The sequence below is a fragment of the Ascaphus truei genome, chromosome 17 (genome assembly GCF_040206685.1).
Source record: "Ascaphus truei isolate aAscTru1 chromosome 17, aAscTru1.hap1, whole genome shotgun sequence".
Classification (NCBI taxonomy): Eukaryota; Metazoa; Chordata; class Amphibia; order Anura; family Ascaphidae; genus Ascaphus; species Ascaphus truei.
In genome coordinates this window covers 27,610,369-27,630,766 of record NC_134499.1, presented here as the reverse complement: position 1 = coordinate 27,630,766, position 20,398 = coordinate 27,610,369, and the positions used below count along the sequence as shown (strand labels likewise).

Here is a 20,398-nt window from a genome sequence, read left to right as displayed (position 1 = left end):
TCCATGTCACTCTCGTCCCCCCCATGTCACTCTTTTCCCCCCATGTCCCTCTCTCTTCCCATGTCACTCTCTCTCTCACTCTTTTTGTTCCTTTATCTCCCCATGTTACTCTCTCCCATCACTCCCCCTCATGTCTCTCCTCCTCATTTCTCTCCCCCCATGTCCCTCTCTTCCCCCCATGCCCCTCTCTTCCCCCTATGCCCTTCTCTTCCCCCCCCCCATGCCCCTCTCTTCCCCCCATGCCATTCTCTTCCCCCCCATGCCCCTCTCTTCCCCCCCATGCCCCTCTCTTCCCCCCCCATGCCCCTCTTCCCCTCCATGCCCCTCTTCCCCCCCCATGTCCCTCTCTTCTCCCCCATGTCCCTCTCTTCCCCACCCATGCCCCTCTCTTCCCCACCCATGCCCCTCTCTTCCCCCCATGCTTCCCCCATGTCCCTCTCTTCCCCACTGTCACTCACTCTTTCTGTCACTTTATCTCCCCCATGTTACTCTCTCCCCATCACTCCCCCTTATGTCTCTTCTCCTCCTTTCTCTCCCCTTCCCCATTTCACTCTCCCCCCCCATGTTTCCCATTCTCTCCTCCCCCATATAGTCACCTACTCCCCCCCCCCCCATGTCACTCATATATATACAAAATACACCACTTTTGTCCCTGTTATGCCCCCGCAGTGGGCCCCTACAATTGAATTCCCCCTTCGGGCCCTTCAAGCCCCAATCCATCACTACCTTCTTCAACTACGGTGCTAGAAATGGATCAGGACCATCATAATAGTTTCCACAGGACTAATGAGAGCAGTGGATAACATTCTGATGTTGTATTAAAACCACCTACCTGTGGTACTTGAGAGATAAATGGTTAACATCAACAGGCCATGTTTCTACCTGCTCAAAGTGCTGTTAATCACAGCTTTGGTATGGCAGGAATGTTAAGAGCTTAGCAGCAGAGAGCACCGCTGAGCTAAATATTACCTTACACAGGGAGCGGCCAATGGTGAACACACAGTCCCTAAGCGCTAAGAGGAAGCATGGGACTGGCTGACAAAGGAGGCTTTATTATCATGAAAGAGTTAATCCCTTTCTCACCCTGCTCTCTTTCTTTCCATGGAAATAACTATTTTTCCCCCCAGATTTTTCCATTTGATGTTTGCAGAGGTTACCCATCCCTGCAGGTGTCCCATATATGGCCAAGGAGAAAGGACTGACCTTGGGCAAAAAGACTTTGTCCTTGAACTTGAGAGCCAGGTTCATGTCCTAGTGCTAATCTCTAGTTACCTTCAGTAAATAAATAAACTGATGTAGACCGCTGGGAATTCTACAAGGTACAGTAGTGCCTGAGCTGTCAACGCTATGTACAGATATATTAATACTTCGCATTTTCCAAAGCCTGCAAATACCTTGTAGCATGATTACAGATAGGAGCCAGGCTACAAAGTAGGAATTCACATTCTAAAACAATAAAGCACCACAGGAGTTATGTCATCACACCATGGCAGGCCAAATTAGGCATGAGGTGAAGTCCCCAAAAGCAAGATTACTAATGGTTAAAGGGAGCAACCAGACAGTGCACTATTTTATAGGGTCACTAGATCCTGATTAAATAGATTAATATTAACATTTAAATAGTAAATATTCATTGGGTTTTGATTGTCTGGAAAAATGTCTGTCTCTCTCTGTCTCTCTCTCAATGCTTAAAGCTGCAGACCAAGCAATATCCTACATGTGTGTTTTTTTTTTTAATTAATCAGTTCTGCACTATGAGAAAATACTTGTAGCATTTTTTTTAAACCCAACTCTGAATGACATTTTAAGGTATTCTAATGTAACAAGCATTTTGGTTTCTATAGCAACCTTTTACAAAGTCACATCCCCTTCCTCTTCTGAAACAGGCTCTGGCGCACCCCTTTTTGAACCCTGCCCTCTCTCCAGCAGTGCACCAATTGTATCTAGTGACTGCCTGGTGACATGATCGTCCCCACAGAACTTTGCATCATTGGTCCTCTTCTTCTGCACAGACAGCCATTTAGTGAACCCCAGAGCTAAATCTTCACTGATCAATCACGAGTATGGATCAATCTGCAACTTGGCGAATTTCTTATCATTGTGTGGATTGTATTGATGCACATATTAAATGGGAAAAAATGAAATTACAAAACATCTGCTTGGACTGCTCCTTTACTGCACCACAGTAACAAGTGAGAGTATCTCCCTGCTGCCCCAGTGCAGGGGGCACCAACGCCAGTCCTCAAGGGCCACTAAGAGGTCAGTTTATCAGGATATCCCTGCTTCAGTCTTCCACTGAGCCAGTGATTGTGCCACCTGTGCTGAAGCAGGGATATCCTAAAAATTTGACCTCTCGATAGCTCCTGAGGACTGGAGTTGGGTTCTCCCTGCCTCAGAGCAGTGTCAACAAACCATTCTGCAAACACCTGTTTTTCCTCAGTCATTATGGAATGGGAGTAAAAGTGGGCAGCACACAGGCTGTACTGGGAATCGCTACAGTGTATCTATACAAATCAGCCTTATTTATTTCCAGACCTGGAACTGGGGTGGGGTGTTGGTTATACAGCACATTCATTTTCCTTAAACTTGAAACAAATCTCTTAAAGGGGCCAAAGTGTACCAATGGCAGTGGCATGTTTAACGGGTGACGTCCGGGTGATAGATGCCTCTTTATTACCAAAATCCAACAGCTACAGTACAAGTATTTTTACACTCATTTTATTAAATTAGTTTGTAAACACGATGGAGCTGAGGGGTTTGGTTTCCTCTGGCTGCTCCCTTTTGTCCGAGGTCACGGCGTGTTTAACAAGAGTTTGCGCAAGCAAAGCCGGGTTACTATGTTTAGCATGCAGGTTACACATATCCCTCTTGTACAACCAATTAGAGGATCAAATACAGAATGAGGGGAAAAGTAGCAGATTGAAGTTTTCAGTTGCGTGAGGGCCCATAGCCCACATTCCTCGCTCTCAACCTCCAGCCTGTCCTTGCTGTACTCGGAATCTGCGCGCCATTAACCTTCAGTCCTTGGAATCCAGCCTAAAATCGAAGCTCTCTCTACTTACCGCCCACCGGTGACCTAAACAACCATGTCACAATGTACAACACGGTCCTTCCCTCCTCACCAGTGGCGGATTTACCATTAGGCCCGGGCCTACGGCTGCAAAATGTGGGCGTGGCATACATCGGCCCTTGCCAGCCGCCCGTGCGCAGCCGACAAGCGCCGATCACGCATGCGTACGAGGGGCTGGCCTGTGCCAATCGCGCATGTGCGCGAGCGGCTGGCAAGCGCGCATCACGCATGCGCGGCCGGCAATGCAATGTCACACGGCGTTGCGTTGCCATGGCACCGGGGATGGCGCAGCATCAAATGACGCTGAACGAGGAGTGCGGCATCAGGTAAGTGGCTAGGGGCGGTATTATTTTTAATCCAGCACTGCACCTCACTTGACCAGTATTCTCCGTTTGTAGGCCGTCGCTCCAACCCGCAGCCCTGGCTAAACACGGAGACACGCTTTCTACATTACAAGCCTAAGTATATATGACCCAAGGTGTCTTATAGCCAATTCACGTGAATGGAATTCTAAAGGAGACACCCATACAATATCCTACAGTTCTGTAGTATTATATGCCTACTGCATTTTTATTGTAATTCAAATAAATGTCAGTTTTAATGACTTGTAATATGCTGAGCACCTGTGATTTCTATAGCAGGTTTTAGCCCACCTCCCCAGCAGTGCAAGATCTTTGCAACACTTTGCTGTTTGTGATCATTTGTTGCCAATGTTTCCAGCAGTTTGAGCTGCAAACTGTAACAATAGATAACGTTACCTTAGTAATATAAGAATACATTGTAGCTGCTGAGTTACACTGACTGAAGGATTGATTGAAACCGAAAGGCAGCCATTTAGTGAGCCCTGGGAAGCAGAATCTGTACTGATAGATTACAGGAGAACAAATTGATCAGCAGCTTCAGGTCATTCATTTTCAATAAAGGTAATGAAAGGCTGCAAATATTAAAACAAAAAATATTTTTAAGTGCTCCTTGTATTGCTTCTTTAAGTTGCCTTATAGCTTGGTATTAGAAAATAATATATCCCTTTGTCTCAGTATGTAACTAGGATTAATATACACTGGATACAAATGAGTAACGCCGAAGTCTCCTGCTCCTAAACAATAGCCATCAGGAATCAGGTTCAAGGACTTGTAAAGAAGGAGAACTGCAAAATATCTTGTCCACGGGAGTCTGTGTGACACGGAATGAGAGCCACACTTCAAAGTGTGAGACTGGACACAATCTGAACAGGCCACACATTTCTCACTTGGTATTCCTAACTCCTCACCATACCTGTCACCTGGGAGCTGATATAGATGGTGCCGGCAGATTTAATAGAGAGCCCCTTGCTTCGTGTTATTCTTACTGTGCCAACGCCCACTCACCTGCATCACCGTGTGGATCATTTACCTGCCAAGACTGTGATAACATCCAATGCATTCCAGCACCCGCTGCACTTACCTCCACCCAAACTCCCGTTCCCTCTGCATGTTTCAACCCTGACGCCAATTTATAAACTCTTCCTGCAGTTATTCAGGGCAAGCACCAGCTGGAAATAGCTTAATAAATGATAGCGTGACCGGAGAAAGGATTATGAACAGAGGCAGTCATGTTGAGAAATGTTCAATGCTATTTTTTGGGGGTGTAAATGTCAGGATTTTTTAATGTGTTAAAGGTGAGTTCATGCATGTCCTCGACAAGGAGGGGCACAAACAGTGCAAAACTTGGAGCAAAGACCTTGATATATTGACGCAAGGATGAAAATTACCCAATTTACAGCTATTTTACTCCAAATTAGATCCATCGAAGACTGAGCCTCTGATTGAGCCACCTGTGCTGACGCAGGGACCGATTGAGCCACCTGTGCTGAAGCAGGGACTGATTGAGCCATCTGCTGAAGCAGGGAAATCCTGAAAATCTGACCCTACCACCACCACCCCCCTCCCCCATCACTGCTTCCATTTTAATTCCTGTATCCCTGACTCCAGGGGTGCTCAACTGAAGTCGTCAATCCCCCCCCCCAGCAGGTTTGGTTTTCAGGATATCCCAGCTTCAGCACAGATGACTCAATCAGAGGCTCAGTGGAAGACTGAGCCTCTAATTGAGCCACCTGTGCTGAAGCAGGGACTGATTGAGTCACCTGTGCTGGAGCAGGGATATCCTGAAAAGCTGACCTGTTGGGGGGGGGGGGCTTGAGGAATGAGCACCCCCCCCCCCCTCCCTTACTCTTTGAAACTCCAATAAAAAATTCTATTGAAGTCAATGGGATTTTCTTGCTTAATAAATGTGGTTTTTGCACTTGTTTTGGCTGGGATTTCAAGGAGATTTTGATAGATGACTCACTGTGTCTTTAAAAACAGCTTTAGATGCCTGGAGCAGCTGTCTGGAGATTGGGATGGGGGTGAGGGACATGGTGACAGAATTGAACTCCCTGTCATAAGGAAAAAAAGGTATGTATGGCTTTGGGAAAAGGCCACACACGTTTCACTCAAATGTAGTCCTATATCAGAATAGAGTTTGATTGATCTAATCCACACATCATTGTTTAGGCTGTGGAATTAATATACACAAGATGTAGACATTTTCCTGAGTATTGACCTTGCATTTGTCAATTACATCATACCCATAAAACGTCCTCTCTCCGAGGATATTGAAACTCAAAGTGAGTGCCTTTTTTTTTTTTTAAATCCTAGGAACAATCAAAACACTGACAAGGTTGTGACTTGACGTTTCCCTCAGACAATCTCCTTCTCAATGACTTATTTCATTTAAAACGTCAACGTTGACACTCACTGTAAAACATGTCTGTGCTACAGATGGAAATCTTGCCACAGTTTGGTTGTATTGCAAGAAGTGCATTGTTTCATGGCAATGTTTATTCAACAAAACCTTCAGTATTACTCCAGGCTGAAAATCATGGACAGGCAACACGAGCCAAGCCCGGCCATCATATTTCCTGTACAGTATCTATGTGTTCAGCCAGGTTGATGCTGGAGAGAAAGATTGGGGTGCCTGTGAGACTAGGTCCCCAGTACATGCTGCAGCGCGCGCTGCAGGAACAAGAACCGGCCCTCGATGGGGTCGGGCTCACTAGCTGCCTTCGTGCGCAATTTGCCACCGCATTGTATGATGAGATTTTCAGAAGACAGACAACTGTGTTTACAACTAGCGACAGCGTCACGTGGGTCCGTGACAACCAATGATAGCGCGGAGTTTCCCAAGCCAATCATAGAGAAGGAAATAGCAGCCAATCAGAGCGCAGAAGAAGATATTACGTCCTGACCAACCCCCCTTGACGCACGTCCAGTCGCAGAGATTCATTGAGCAGTGAGACCGCAGATGGCGGCTTTCACACGTGCACGCGCCACCCCCCCCCCCCTGCCAGGCGCGCATGCAACAGTGAGTACTGGGGCCGCAGCCTAAGACAGCATGGAGTGGGGAATAATCCAGGCACATTCCTTTCTCATCCACTGCACCTCACAGAAATCACAAGACATATATTCCCTGCTTCAAAGGTTAGAGTCTAATGCTAACATTCCAGCTGTGGAATTATTTTCTTAACCCGAGAGAGAGGCAACAGTGAAGCCCACGGATGTTCACATTTCTTTTGATAAAACAGTATCCCAAAGAATGAAAAGAATCGTTTAATGAGTCTTTGCTCCCGCAACGAGCGTGCACGGGAATGCATTGAGTAGCATGGTCTCATTGTCTGCAATGGCCTTTACTTTGGGGCCCAGATGTTAATACCCAAGGAGGGACCACATCCATTGCACAAGGAGACCCCATGATGGTGAATTTAATCTATCCAGAGGGCTCAAGTTCACTGCGTTGCCTGTGCTATTCTGACTTTACTGCACAGCCCAGTGTAGCTTAGTGCAACCGTACGGCAAACTTAAGTGTATTGGATATACGGGTTAGGGCCATTGTTTTGAGTTTGGGTTAGTACTATCACATCCTGTCAGGGACGATGGGAAGAAATAAACAATGCAATAAGAAAACAGTGGATCAATGAAACGTTCATACAAAGGCTATTTATACATTCTCAGGGTGAATTGATTTTTTTTTAAACACAAATATAGGTGACATTTGCAAATATTGACCGATATCCAGCAGTAGTCGGTAACTATTTTTGTAACATTGTTGTGCCTGTTGGTGTCAAGAGGTGATCTCTAAAACAATCGATGTGGACTATTTTTTTAAACAAAATTTCATATGTTTGTGTTCTTTTTGTCCACAATTCCCTAAGTTTGTGAACTTGAATGTTTCCTCCATATAGACCCGTCGTTTCCAACCTTTTTTTTGGTCAAGGAACCCTATGAAATTCTGAGGAACCCCAAAGCGCTCTAACAGTGAGTTTGAGATCAGATGCATTGCAAATTCTTCTGTAGTTGGTGCAATTTTAAAATGACCTTAAAATTACAGGGAACCCTTTAGGGATGTCCGGGGAACCCAAGGGTTCCTGGTTGAAAAACACTGATATAGACCAACAAGGGGCACTACACCAGTAGGTCTACAATGCTTGATTTCAAAACAGATTCATTCTCTGGACCCCATTTTCTAAATATTTGTGATTAAAAAAAAAATATATATATATCTTATACTATATTAGTGAAAGCACTGTATGTTTGCCTGCCTGCCTGCATGCATGCATGCCTGCCTGCCTGCCTGGATGTCCGGTGTCCCTAGGGGAAATCTCATTGGTCCCTTGGCCCGCCCCCGCACACCTCTCATTGGCCTGAGGCGGAGTGACGGGCCAAAGGACACACAGGGACACACACACACACAGGGACACACACACACAGGGACACACACACACACACACACACAGGGACACACACACACACACAGGGACACACACACAGGGACACACACACACACACACACACAGGGACACACACACAGACACACACACACACACACACACACACACACACACACACACACACACACACACACGGGGCTCACAGTGTTAGCAGCACCCGCGCGCACCTCCTCCTCTCCCCGTGTCTCCCGCGCTTTCACACCGACCCCCCCCTCCCTCCCCCGGCGCCGCTACAGTCAGCGGGACACACACACACACTATTATTAGCCCTTCAGTGCCCCCCCCCACGCAGTGTCAGCGGCCGTGCGAGACCCCCCCTCTATATCTCCCACCTCTCCCCCCCCCCCCCACACATATACATGCCCCCCCCTCCCCGGCGGGGGAACAGCCAGTGGCCAGGCAGGCTGCCTCGCGGCGCCGAGTGCCCAAGATGGTGGCGCCCGGGACACAGCGGGGGAGCGGCCACAACACGCTGCCTCCCGCCTCAGATCCACGTGGGACCTGCCGGATGGGTGAGTGAGCGGCCTTCACCTCCCCTCCACCCCCCCTTCACCTCCCCTCCACCCCCCCTCCCCTCCAGTGTCAGTGTCTCCCCGATACCCCCCCCCCCGGCGCCGCTACAGTCAGCGGGGGAGCGAGCGAGCGCCCGGGACACAGCGGGAGAGCGGCCACAACACGCTGCCTCCCGCCTCAAATCCACGTGGGACCTGCCGGACGGGTGAGTGAGCGGCCTTCACCTCCCCTCACCCACACCTCACCCCCCATCACCTCCCCTCACCCCCTTTCACCTCCCCTCACTCCACTTCTCCCTTCCACCTCCCTTCACCTCCCCATTTACCTCCCCCCCTCCACCCCCCTTCACCTCCCCTCCACCCCCCCTTCACCACCTCCCCTCCACCCCCCCCTTCACCTCCCTTCCACCCCCCCCCCTTCACCTCCCTTCTACCCCCCCCCTTCCACTCCCCCCCCTTCACCCCCCCTTCACCTCCCCTCCACCCCCCCACCTTCACCTCCCCTCCACCCCCCTAGCAGGACCCCCACTCACAGACAGCACTCACAACCCACGCACCACCCGCCGCCTCACACCCTAGCAGGACCCCCACTCGCACACAGCACTCACAACCCACGCGCCACCCGCCGCCTCACACCCTAGCAGGACACACGACTCAGATTTTTACATCACTTATGGCACCAAAATATACATTGTACTGTGGTGTGGTTACAATAAACCATTTTTATACAACATCGTATTACATTTTCTTCCATCTTTCTTTTCAATATTATTATCCAACCTTTACAACAAACAGTCACCTATTGTTCCACGATTTATAAATAATACTACCTATTACGCATTTACATCCCGGGCAACGCCGGGTCTCTCAGCTAGTATATATATATAAAAGAAAATAACTACAGAGACCATAATTAATATAAATAGCTTTTTACAAAAAGAAAAATTGTTAGTGTAGGCTTGTAAATAATAAGGAACTTATAACTTTGTACCATCACAATTCAATAACTTAATACAGGCACTCTTCAATGGATTCTTAATGGTGTGAGATATACGAGGTGGGACACTTCCAAGCAAAGTAAGACAGAAAGGACACATACCCATGAGGAGGATCGATATGAGGCTCTGCATCCATATGGATTCTGGAAGCGTCATCTGCAACCACATGGATTCCCACAGTGTAATCTGCAGCCTTGTAGATTCTTGTGTGTCCTGCCTGAAACACAGCCCAGTTAGTACATTGTGTCACATCATCATGTCAAAGTGGCATAATGGAGTAGGTACCCAAAGGTCTATGTAGAATGCTCTTCCCAAAAGGCACCACACATATCAAACACATTCCTTGAGATGCAACAGTGGGGGGCCGTGTTGGTCCTTTCTTCCATGTAGTAACAAAGGAGGGAGAGGGAGTAGGGGGTATGATACCTTTTATTGGACCAACAAGAAGTTGATATGTTCCAAGCTTTCCATGCCTGATGAAGGACCCCGAGAGGTTGGAAAGCTTGTAACATTTCAACTACAGTGCACGTGTTGGTCCAATAAAAAGGTATCATACCAGCTACTCCCTCTATTCTTTGTTACTACTTGAGATGGACAAATAAGTATTGTATTGTATGTCTTTATGTATATATAGCGCCATTAATGTACATAGCGCTTCACAGTAGTAATACACGTGGTAATCAAATAAATAACAGATAATAGAAATAACAGATAATAGAAATAACAGGTCATGGGAATAAGTACTTCAGACATAAAAGTAACATTAAGGAAGAGGAGTCCCTGCCCCGAGGAGCTTACAATCTAATTGGGTAGACCCCAAAAGAGCTATAGTACTATTTCTGCAATGTACAGGAAAAAATAGGTCACATGAGACCTTTTACTGGACCAACACAAGTTAACAGTGTACAACCTTTTGAATCTCAAGTGTGAGGTTGGAAAATTGGGTCACTTAACTTTGATGTTTCAATAAAAGGTATCATACTACTTATTTCCTTTTTGTTTTCTATTACTAAGGGACCAATACATGTCAATTCTTTTTTTTAATTTTTTTTTGTCTACAGTATTATATAAAGCCGTTCGCTGCAAACCTCTCTCTCTCTCTGCAGACAACCGAGAAAGGGTCACCCTGAGAAAAATTCAGCAAGCGCTGGTTTATACGTCCCATATTCATAGATATTTCCCTGGATGAAACTGTAGTGAACTCCATGGTGACGAGAGAACTTTTGAAAGAAGAACAGGTGCGACTCGTCCCCCCGGTGAATTTGGAGACGGGGGTTCATTTGACGTTGCGCCCTGACTGGGGTGAATAGCAGCGTGCTGCTTGCTAGAGAGTCAGGATATTTATTTCCAGCACGGAGGAGGAGGAGGTAAAGAATGTAAATAAAAGTGAATAGTCTACTAATGATCCATGGTAAAAGTACGTGCCTCCCTGTGCCTCGGGCGTCCGAGTATATAAAGCCCCCCATGTGACCCCGCACATTGACTATTAATGCTTGCAAATTGTTTTTGCAAAGCACGCCATTTTTTCACTCACTTTTTTCACAATTCGCGAACTTCAACAAATATTTTGCCCCTCTCTGCTGGGAAGACCTCTTCCCTGTGCTGGGGAAGAATTGAGCTCCATTAAAATGAACGGGACTAAAATCTCTAGCATGGGGAAGATGGCCCTCGCAGTGCATTGAATAAGAGCATCGATGTTAATGCGACATAAAAAGCGACTCTACTTTCAGCGATGCTGTAGGAATGGAACCTCTGAGAGCATCGGGACTTCTGCTCTGTCCCTGCTCCCACTTTGGCTCACACACAACCCTCCTCCCTCTGTAGTATGACGGTATGTTGCATCCACAATAGTTCTGTGGTTGTCGCTCTGTTTCTTTGATGGGACAGAAGGGTTAAATAAAATGGCTCCCTGGCCTAGTTTGCTGCTCCCTATGTGGACTTGTGTTCGATTATATAACTTTGTGGCCGCTCCCCTGCTTGACCTTTTTTTTACATAGGGCAGGAGTGAGCATCTCCAGTCCTCAAGGGCCACCCACATGTCAAGTTTTTAGGATATCCCTGCTTCAGCACAGGTGGCTCAATCAGTCCCAGCTTAAGCACAGGTGGCTTAATCAGTCCCCGCTTCAGCACAGGAGGCTCAGGCAGATTGAGCCACCTGTGCTGAAGCTGGGATATCCTGAAAACCTGACCTGTTCGGCTGACACCTCGGGGCGTCAAAAACAGAAAAAAAATTCATGCATTTCAAGTTTTACTTAATTCAAGTTTGATCAAAATCAAAAAGCAGCGACTGATTGAGCCACCTGTGCTGAAGCAGGGATATCCTGAAAACCTGACCTGCTTGGCCCTTGAGGACTTGAGTTGCCCACATCTGACATAGGAGAGCGAAATGTAAAATGACACAGATATAAAAAAATAAATAAAATAGTTAATGGAAACTACATGCAAAATAGTCACGTGGAAAATGAAGTTCAAATACTTAATGTCTGGTTACTTTCAAACTGTACGGAGAACAACGCTGTGAAATATGCCTAATCTTATTCAAAAGTTAACAAAAAATGATTCCATTCAAATGTTATTGTGAATGTGCTGCTTTAAACAATATTTCAAAACACATCGAACATTGTAGACATGACATTCACTGCTGACTGCGAAATAACCTCCCCATTGCATATTCCAGTTATCTCCTACTAACAATAGAGGGATTCAATATAAAGTTAAAGCAAAAATAAAAACAAGAAAAAAACAAAAACTATCAGAAAGGTAGACATTCAAAAGAGTTTGATACATGTTACAGGGGTACTGCTAAATTGACTAATATTGTACAATTATCTTATAATCTTAACCACCTAACTTCAAGCTTAGCTTTATTCGGTGTAGGAATGACACCGAAAAACTGACACTAAAGCCCCTCTATCGTACTCATGACAAGCTCATGTTTGGTGGTATGTTGGTATTTGATACTTAAGAGAATATTTCGGCTTCTCTATGATTCTAATAAATTCCCCCCTTTCCCACCATTCTTCCAGGGATTGAATGGAGGGGCCTTTCCCACATTCTAGCTAGTATATTTTTGGTGGCATAGATAAGATGTCCAAAAGCTCATTTTTGATGGTGGCTGTACCCAACACACCTGTTCCTTCCCTCCGTTCCTCTTTGAGTTGGTCATTTCTGGCAGTTGTGGCCTAAATAAATTGCCTACACAAAGTGCAAAGTTAAAATGTGTTACCTTGGGCTCTCCCTGGTTCCCCCGTCAGCAGGCCAAACTGTCTCTTCTGCAAAAGAATTGGAAGAATAGATCTTAACCCAACCAGCAAAGGTAATGCAAGGGACCTTATCTTCCAGGATCCGGCCTCCCAGGACACAGGGATCCGGTGCCAACTTACAGCGTGGGAACTCTGGTATTGTGAAAACAAACCCGCAACAAGAGAGCCACTGGGTAAAAATAACGGGGCTGTTATCCCTCCCTCCATCCCCATCCTAAAGAGAGGGATTCTTATTCAAATTGGTGCTGTCACTTTGCAAAGCGAGGTCTGAAAGGGGAGCGCACGGTTTCCAGGCTACAGGAATGTAGCTGCCGATTCTTTCTGCTCTGTGGCTCATACACTGAGCCAGCAGACTTCATTGGTTTTCATTTGTCCCAAAAGGGAGCCCTCCTATCGCTGCCTCACTGCTGGCCTGGCTGCCACAACCAGCTACAGTTGCAACAATTTTTTTTTTGTTTTTTTTTTTACAAATGTTTTCTGTGGTTCTAGATAATGCCGTTAAAAACAAAAGTATTATTCTACAGTTTATTTTAATACACTGAGCATCTTTTGATTTCTTTAGCGGGTTTTAGCACATCTTCCCAGCAGCGCAAGATACTTGTAACACTGTCCTGTTTGTGATCATTTGTTGCAAATTCCCCCCCCCCCCCCCCCCCACTCCCGCAGTTTGGGCTGTAAACTGTAACAGTAGATAACGTTACCTTAGTAATATCAGGATACATTGTAGCTGCTGAGTTACACTGACTGAAGGATTGATTGAAACTGAAAGGCAGCCATTTAGAGAACCCTGGGAAGCCGGATCTTTGCTGACTGATCACAGCAGAATGAATCGATCGACAGCTTAGGTAATTAGTTTTCAATAACGGTAATCAAATGCTGCATATATTAAAACAAAAAAAATAGATCATTTTTTTTTAAATGTTGCTTGGATTGCCTCTTTCAGCGCCGGAGTGGGTAAAAAAAAACCCAGTATTAGTAGCACTGAACTCAACAACATCGTCCTTACCCTTCTAAGTATTTACTCTGTACATTTGCTTTGGGGTATTTCTTACTAATTGTTCCGGATTTATCCACTTTTGTCATAATTTATGTGACGATGGTTGCCTAGGTACTAAGATTTTATTTAACTTTTGTGCTAAAAACTCACACAAACCTTCCTAAAATATGCGTTGTGTGTGTATCAGCGTGCCTATGTTTGTGTATGAAGACTTCATACGGATGATGTGCGTTTTGTTGTTTGAAATCAGTGTTGACGCGTCCCTTAAGACAGGAGCGCAATCTTTTTTCCCCATGCGCCCCCCCTGCCGGCTGTCCCCCTCTCCCCTCCCTCTTACCTCGGCTCCCGCTTCTGGGCATCATGTTGCCATGAGAACGTGACGTCACATGACCCCGCGACGTCATTTGACGCCACGTTGCCATGGCGACGCGTCTCCAGAAGCCGTCTGAACCAAGGTAAGTGCAGTTTACAGAGGCCACCCCCGCTTCCCCGGGCCCCCCAGTTTGCGCACCCCTGCTAACAATACAAAATTAAATTGCTGTGTATCAACACGAAAATGTATTTGGCACAGTTTGGGTGTTTCATTATCTAGTGCAGGGGTTCTCAAGACCCCCAACAGGTCAGGTTTCAAGGATATCCCAGCTTCAGCACAGCTGCCTCAGTCAAATTCAAAGACTGAGCCACTGATTGAGCCACCTGTGCTGAAACAGGGACTAATTGAGCCAGCTGTGCTGAAGTTGGGCTATCCTTAAAACCTGAACTGTTGGGGGGTCTTGAGGGCTGGAGTTGAGAACCCCCTGATGCAGGTGACCAAAATGTATTATTTTCCCAATATGGCTATTATAAATAATATTGCACTAATAATTTATAGTTTCTAACACTAGTTACAAAAATGTTATCAATCGGGTATTAGGAACGAGAGAATGCATCAACAATCCTTTCAATCAACACATTATGCATCGTAATTATGAATTCGTCATACAAACGACGCACATTTTTGATGGATTTATTACTTTTTAGCACTGAAATGTTGCCGTTCAAAATGTTTGCAATAAAGTCTTTGTATATAGGCCACATTCTGCAGTATATACAGTGCGATGTACATTGTCAACCCTACAGAAGGAAACATTTCCATAAGAAAAATGACTTATGTGATGCTCCCATATTTTGATGAATTGCTCCTTTACTAGAGAAATAATGGCATCAATGAGTTCAGTGAAGTGTCACTTCTCAGAGTGCCGGGGTTAGCTTGTTATTACAAACGCATTCTTTCAGCTGGATTTCCCCAATGTCATTTATATAGATCCAAAGGATGCTGGTAACTACACCTCTCTCCTGGGATAAGTTCTGTAGGACGGAGCATGTTCCAACGCGCAAGGAAGGGAGACGTACGGAAATTCTACAGAGCAAAACACCCCATTGTTCACTTAACCCTTTAACTGCCGGAGGGGTCTCTTTTTTTTATCGCGGTATAAATATATAAAATGATGAGGTAAGGACATAGTAAAGTAACCTTTGAAATCAACTAATATTAAATCTGTTTGTCTAGTGGGACCGTTATCTACTTTGGAGTTGGGTTGTCAGGTAAAGGAGCAATCCATCCTAACTCGCCTCCATGTTTTTTTTACAGGGTTGTAACTGCTGGTTCCTCCAGAGCTGAATGGCACTATTTTTAGTTCTGGGGACCCATAGATACTTATTGGTAAAGTCACCATTATAACATCCTGAGGAGATTTATGTTGCAGCTTCCTATTGGTCGGAAATTTGGCAGCCATTTTGTTTCCCCCGAGATAGAGATTTTAAAAGGGTAACTTCACCAGTAAGTATCCCAGAGACCGTGCAGTCCCTGCAGCTGAAAATATCACTGTTCATCTCAATGGGACGCCCCGGGTTTCCACCCTGAAAAATACGGGGAAAGGGTATAACACCAGTCTCAGGTTGCATGTGGATTACTCTTGAGGGTAACCTAACTTAGTGACTTTGAAGAAACAGAATCGGACTGTGGATCTGACTGTTGCGCGAACATATCTGCACCCAAAAAGCTGGCAATCTACTTCTCGGGGACTATACAGAAAGATACCGACTTGCCCTGAGTCATAAAAGGCTGGAATTAGGTCTCAACGTGACGCTCCGTTGCCCTGGCAACACAATTCTGCATGACGTCACGTAGCGTCCCGTTGTCATGGCAACTGGGCGTCATGTCGCGTCCCGTTGTCATGGCAACTTTGCACCATTTGACGTCGTGCAGCCATGTTGAAGGAGTTTGCACGGGGAGATGCCGCCGCCGCTCAGAGATTACTTCGCTAAACCCATAGCCCGGAGATACGTGGCCGAAACCCGTACTCTCTGGGTCAAACCCGTAGTGGTGTCAACCACGGCCACCAACAGACCAGCGTTTAGGGATATCCCTGCTTCAGTCTTTGACTGAGCCACTCATTGAGGCACCTGTGCTGAAGCAGGGATATCCATAAAAGCCGGCCTCTTGGTGGCCCTTGAGGACTGAGTTGGGGGCCCCAGGTGTAGGATAACAGTACCAGAGAGAGAGAGGAAACACTTTAGGACGTAATTAACAGTAATAGGAACGTGACTCTGCATGCATGAAGAAGGGACTTGTGTGGTCTGAAAAGCCAATTTACCGGCACTATCAATGACTGCCGTGCCAATCAAAGTGTTTAATTAGCTGGACGCTATACTACAGGAGTTACTTAACTGGAAATGCTACTTGTAGCTTAATTATGTTTCTTGTTAGTGCTGCAGCGCGTGGCAGAGCTGGATTCAGAAGAGAGCAGACGTCCAAAGAATGTAAATACAGTGTATTTCTATCCCACGCAAACCTAACAGCAAGAAGCACGTCTCTCTGCAGCGCTCCACAGTAACGACAAGTGTTAGAGCAGGGGTCTCAAAACCCAGTCCTCAAGGGCCACCAACAGGCCAGGTTTTATGGATATCCCTGCTTCAGCACAGGTGGCTCAATCAGTGGCTCCGAGTGATCCACCTGTGCTGAAGCAGGGATATCCAGAGGTTTGGTGGAACATCGATGCTAATAAAATAGGGCACATATGAAACAGGCCTCTGTTTAGAAGGAGGTAGGAGTGTACGTTTGTGGAAGCATCACACTGGTTATCGCACTAGAAATAAAGGGTTTGAAGCAGGGGGTCTCTGGAGCTGAACCCCATTAACTTCCCCCTGCTTCCGGAGATCCTTGCCTCCGCAGTAGGTGCCGGTAGCCGCTCTGACTGAGCTAGCCGTTTAAAATGTAAATCTCCCGCGTCACGCGGGCTAATAGGGAGCCGAAGCTGATGACATCACAGCTTCCTATTGGCCCACAGGGCGCGGGAGCTTCGAAACGCCGCCATAATGTGCACCCTGGACTGGTAGCCGAGTGGAGCGGCTGCCGGCACCCCCTACATACGTATCTCTGGAAGTAGGGGGTCCTCGGAGCTGAAATAAGTGGGGTTCAGCTCCAAAGACCCCCCGGCTTCAATCTTGTGAAAACAAAATAGTTTTTAAAAGCTCTGGGATGGCTGCTCACTATTAGTTAACTCTTTCAGTCCTCTCTAGCACTGAGGGGGATATCATTGCAGGAGCAATATAGCAAAGTCCGATGAGCCGGTACCAGGCAATGCGTTGGCCTGGCGCCCAGTGTTCACGCGAATACTCCAGGCCCGGGGGTGCCGAGGCCGGAATGCAGCAGCTGGCCAGCTTTGCCTTCGTTACACCTCGCCTGAGAAAAGTAAAGAGACTTCCCTTTCTGTACATCGGTCTCCTCGTGAGACCTCTAATTGCACAGCGCGGATATGCCAGGACGCAGGAGGCTAAGCGGAGGTCACAAGGTCACTACTGTGTCATTACCAGGGTGACAGGCACGCAGGAGGTGGCAAAAACGGTGTTGACACTCTGTGGTAAATCCATGGAACTCCACAATAGTGTCATATATTCTCCTCTTCTGTGTTACTTTTACACACTGAATTAGATATCTTACTTGTGTTGGGGTTTTTTGTAATTGTATGTGTATGTTGGCACCCATGCATTAAAAAAAAAAACCCCAGATATTTTCTACTCTTGTCTATTGTGTATGTATGTACAGTATGTATGTATGACAGTATGTATGTATGTACAGTATGTATATATGTACAGTATGTATGTACAGTATGTATGTATGACAGTATGTATGTATGTACAGTATGTATGTACAGTATGTATGTACAGTATGTATGTATGACAGTATGTATGTATGACAGTATGTATGTATGTACAGTATGTATGTATGTACAGTATGTATGTACAGTATGTATGTATGACAGTATGTATGTATGTACAGTATGTATGTACAGTATGTATGACAGTATGTATGTCTTTATCTATATAGCGCCATTAATGTACATAGCGCTTCACAGCAGTAATACACGTGACAATCATATAAATAACAAATAATATAAATAACCCATAAAGGGAAGAAGTGTTTCAGACATATAAATAGCATTTAGGAAAAGGAGTCCCTGCTCCGAAGAGCTTACAATCGAATTTGTTGGTAGGAAGAACGTACCAAGACTGTAAGAGGGCGTTCTGGTAAGCGTGTGTGCAAAGGGTCAAAGTTAATGTATGAGGTGTTAAGTATCAGCCATGGAGCTACTCATATGGTTCCTTAAGCAGGTGTATTTTGCGTTGGTCTTATTTATATATATATATATATATAGATATAGATATAGATAGATAGATATATTGTATACTAGGGGTGGCCAACTCCAGTCCCCAAGGGCTACCAACAGGTCAGGTTTTCAGGATATCCCTGCTTAAGCACAGGTGGCTCAATCTGATTGAACCACCTGTGCTGAAGCAGGCTCTTCGAATGAGCCACCTGTGCTGAAGCAGGGACTTTCTGAAAACCGGGCCTGAGGACTTGAGTTGGCCACCCCTGGTCTATACCATGAGTCTTTTGGGATTTATATATGTAGATGCTGCTGACCTCGGGTGTATTTTGTAATCAAGTCTCGTCCTTGCCTGTTTATTTTTGTAAGTCTTCCTTTTGACCCATATATTCAAGGAAGGCAAGTTCAGTGCCAGCTCCTACCTGGGTGCTTGAATAATGCGGGAACAGGGGAGGGAATGACACCTGCAAATCTACATATTGATTCATACGTGCTTCAATTTAACACACACCCCCAACACTATTCTGACCTCTATATAACTACTAATATATCGCTTCTGTATCCTATGCTGACACGAAGCAACACAACCTTAGGGCCGTTCTATACAGCGTGCGGCCGCGCGGCAGCGCGTTCCTATGCGAACGCGCGTGCACGTGCCACATGCTTTTCATGTATATTGAGCCGGGAGCTGCAGGTTAGTGTGTATGTGTGTAATATATGTGTGTGTATGTGTGAGTATTTGTGTGTGTGTGTATGTGTGAGTATATGTGTGTGTGTATGTGTAAGTATATGTGTGTGTGTATGTGTAAGTATATGTGTGTATGTGTGAGTATATGTGTGTGCATGGGTTGTGTGAGTGAAAGTAAGTCCTAGATAGATTTTTTTTAAAGAATTTTTTTTTTTAATAAATATTGTTTTTTTTGTTTTACAATCCTTGACGCGCACGCACACACACATACATACATACATACACACATACAAACAAACACACATATACATACATTTGAGCGCAGGTAGCGGCGCGAAAAGATGAATTTCTCCATCTTCACCGCTATCCGTCGGCTCCTCTCTCCCTGCCGTGCGTGCGCGCGGCCCTTCTATAGAAAGGCTGACTAACGTCAGCCAACTAAAATTCCGCGAGCACTCACAGCATAGCACGCGCCCGGCACTATAGAACGTGCCTAATACATTGGTGCTTATAGTGCATTTCTGGGAAAAAAAAAAAAACTTCTCAATCTTGGAGTATATATATAAATATACTAGCTGAGAGACCCGGTGTTGCCCGGGATGTAAATGCGTAATAGGTAGTATTATTTATAAATCGTGGAACAATAGGTGACTGTTTGTTGTAAAGGTTGGATAATAATATTGAAAAGAAAGATGGAAGAAAATGTAATACGATGTTGTATAAAAATGGTTTATTGTAACCACACCACAGTACAATGTATATTTTGGTGCCATAAGTGATGTAAAAATCTGAGTCGTGTGTCCTGCTAGGGTGTGAGGCGGCGGGTGGCGCGTGGGTTGTGAGTGCTGTGTGCGAGTGGGGGGGAGGCGGTGGGAAGGGGGGGGGAGGCGGTGGGAAGGGGTGGGGGGAGGCGGTGGGAAGGGGTGGAGGGAGGCGGTGGGAAGGGGTGGGGGGAGGTGGTGGGAAGGGGGGCTGGGAGGCGGTGGGAAGGGGGGGGGAGGCGGTGGGAAGGGGGGGAAGGGGGGAGGCGGTGGGAAGGGGGGGGAGGCGGTGGGAAGGTGGAGGGGAGGTGGTGGGAAGGGGGGGGGAGGCGGTGGGAAGGGGGGGGAGGCGGTGGGAGGCGGTGGGAAGGGGGGGAGGCGGTGGGAAGGGGGGGAGGCAGTGGGAAGGGGGGGTGGAGGGGAGGTGAAGGGGGGGTGGAGGGGAGGTGAAGGTGGGGGGGTGGAGTGGGGGGGGTGGAGGGGAGGTGAAGGGGGGGTGGAGGGGAGGTGAAGGGGGGGGAGTGGAAGGGAGGTGAAGGGGGGGGTAGAAGGGAGGTGAAGGGGGGGGGGTGGAAGGGAGGTGGTGAAGGGGGGGGTGGAGGGGAGGTGAAGGGGGGGTGGAGGGGGGGGAGGTAAATGGGGAGGTGAAGGGGGGT

General features: G+C 46.5%; 1 protein-coding gene across 3 annotated transcripts in view; it reads right to left on the bottom strand.

Moving 5' to 3' along the window:
- Positions 1–20,398, bottom strand: part of LOC142468195 (laminin subunit beta-1-like) — an 82,631-nt gene that overhangs the window by 54,579 nt on the left and 7,654 nt on the right. The window contains exons 2-3 of one of the 3 annotated variants that reach the window (XM_075574445.1): positions 12,611–12,656; positions 9,486–9,601 (exon numbers count right to left, since the gene is read on the bottom strand). In XM_075574445.1, the coding sequence (XP_075430560.1) occupies positions 9,486–9,552 (67 nt within the window). In that variant the 5' untranslated portion in view covers positions 9,553–9,601; positions 12,611–12,656. The remainder of the gene's footprint in view (positions 1–9,485; positions 9,602–12,610; positions 12,657–20,398) is intronic. The other 2 variants (XM_075574444.1, XM_075574443.1) reach the window with 2 other exon arrangements.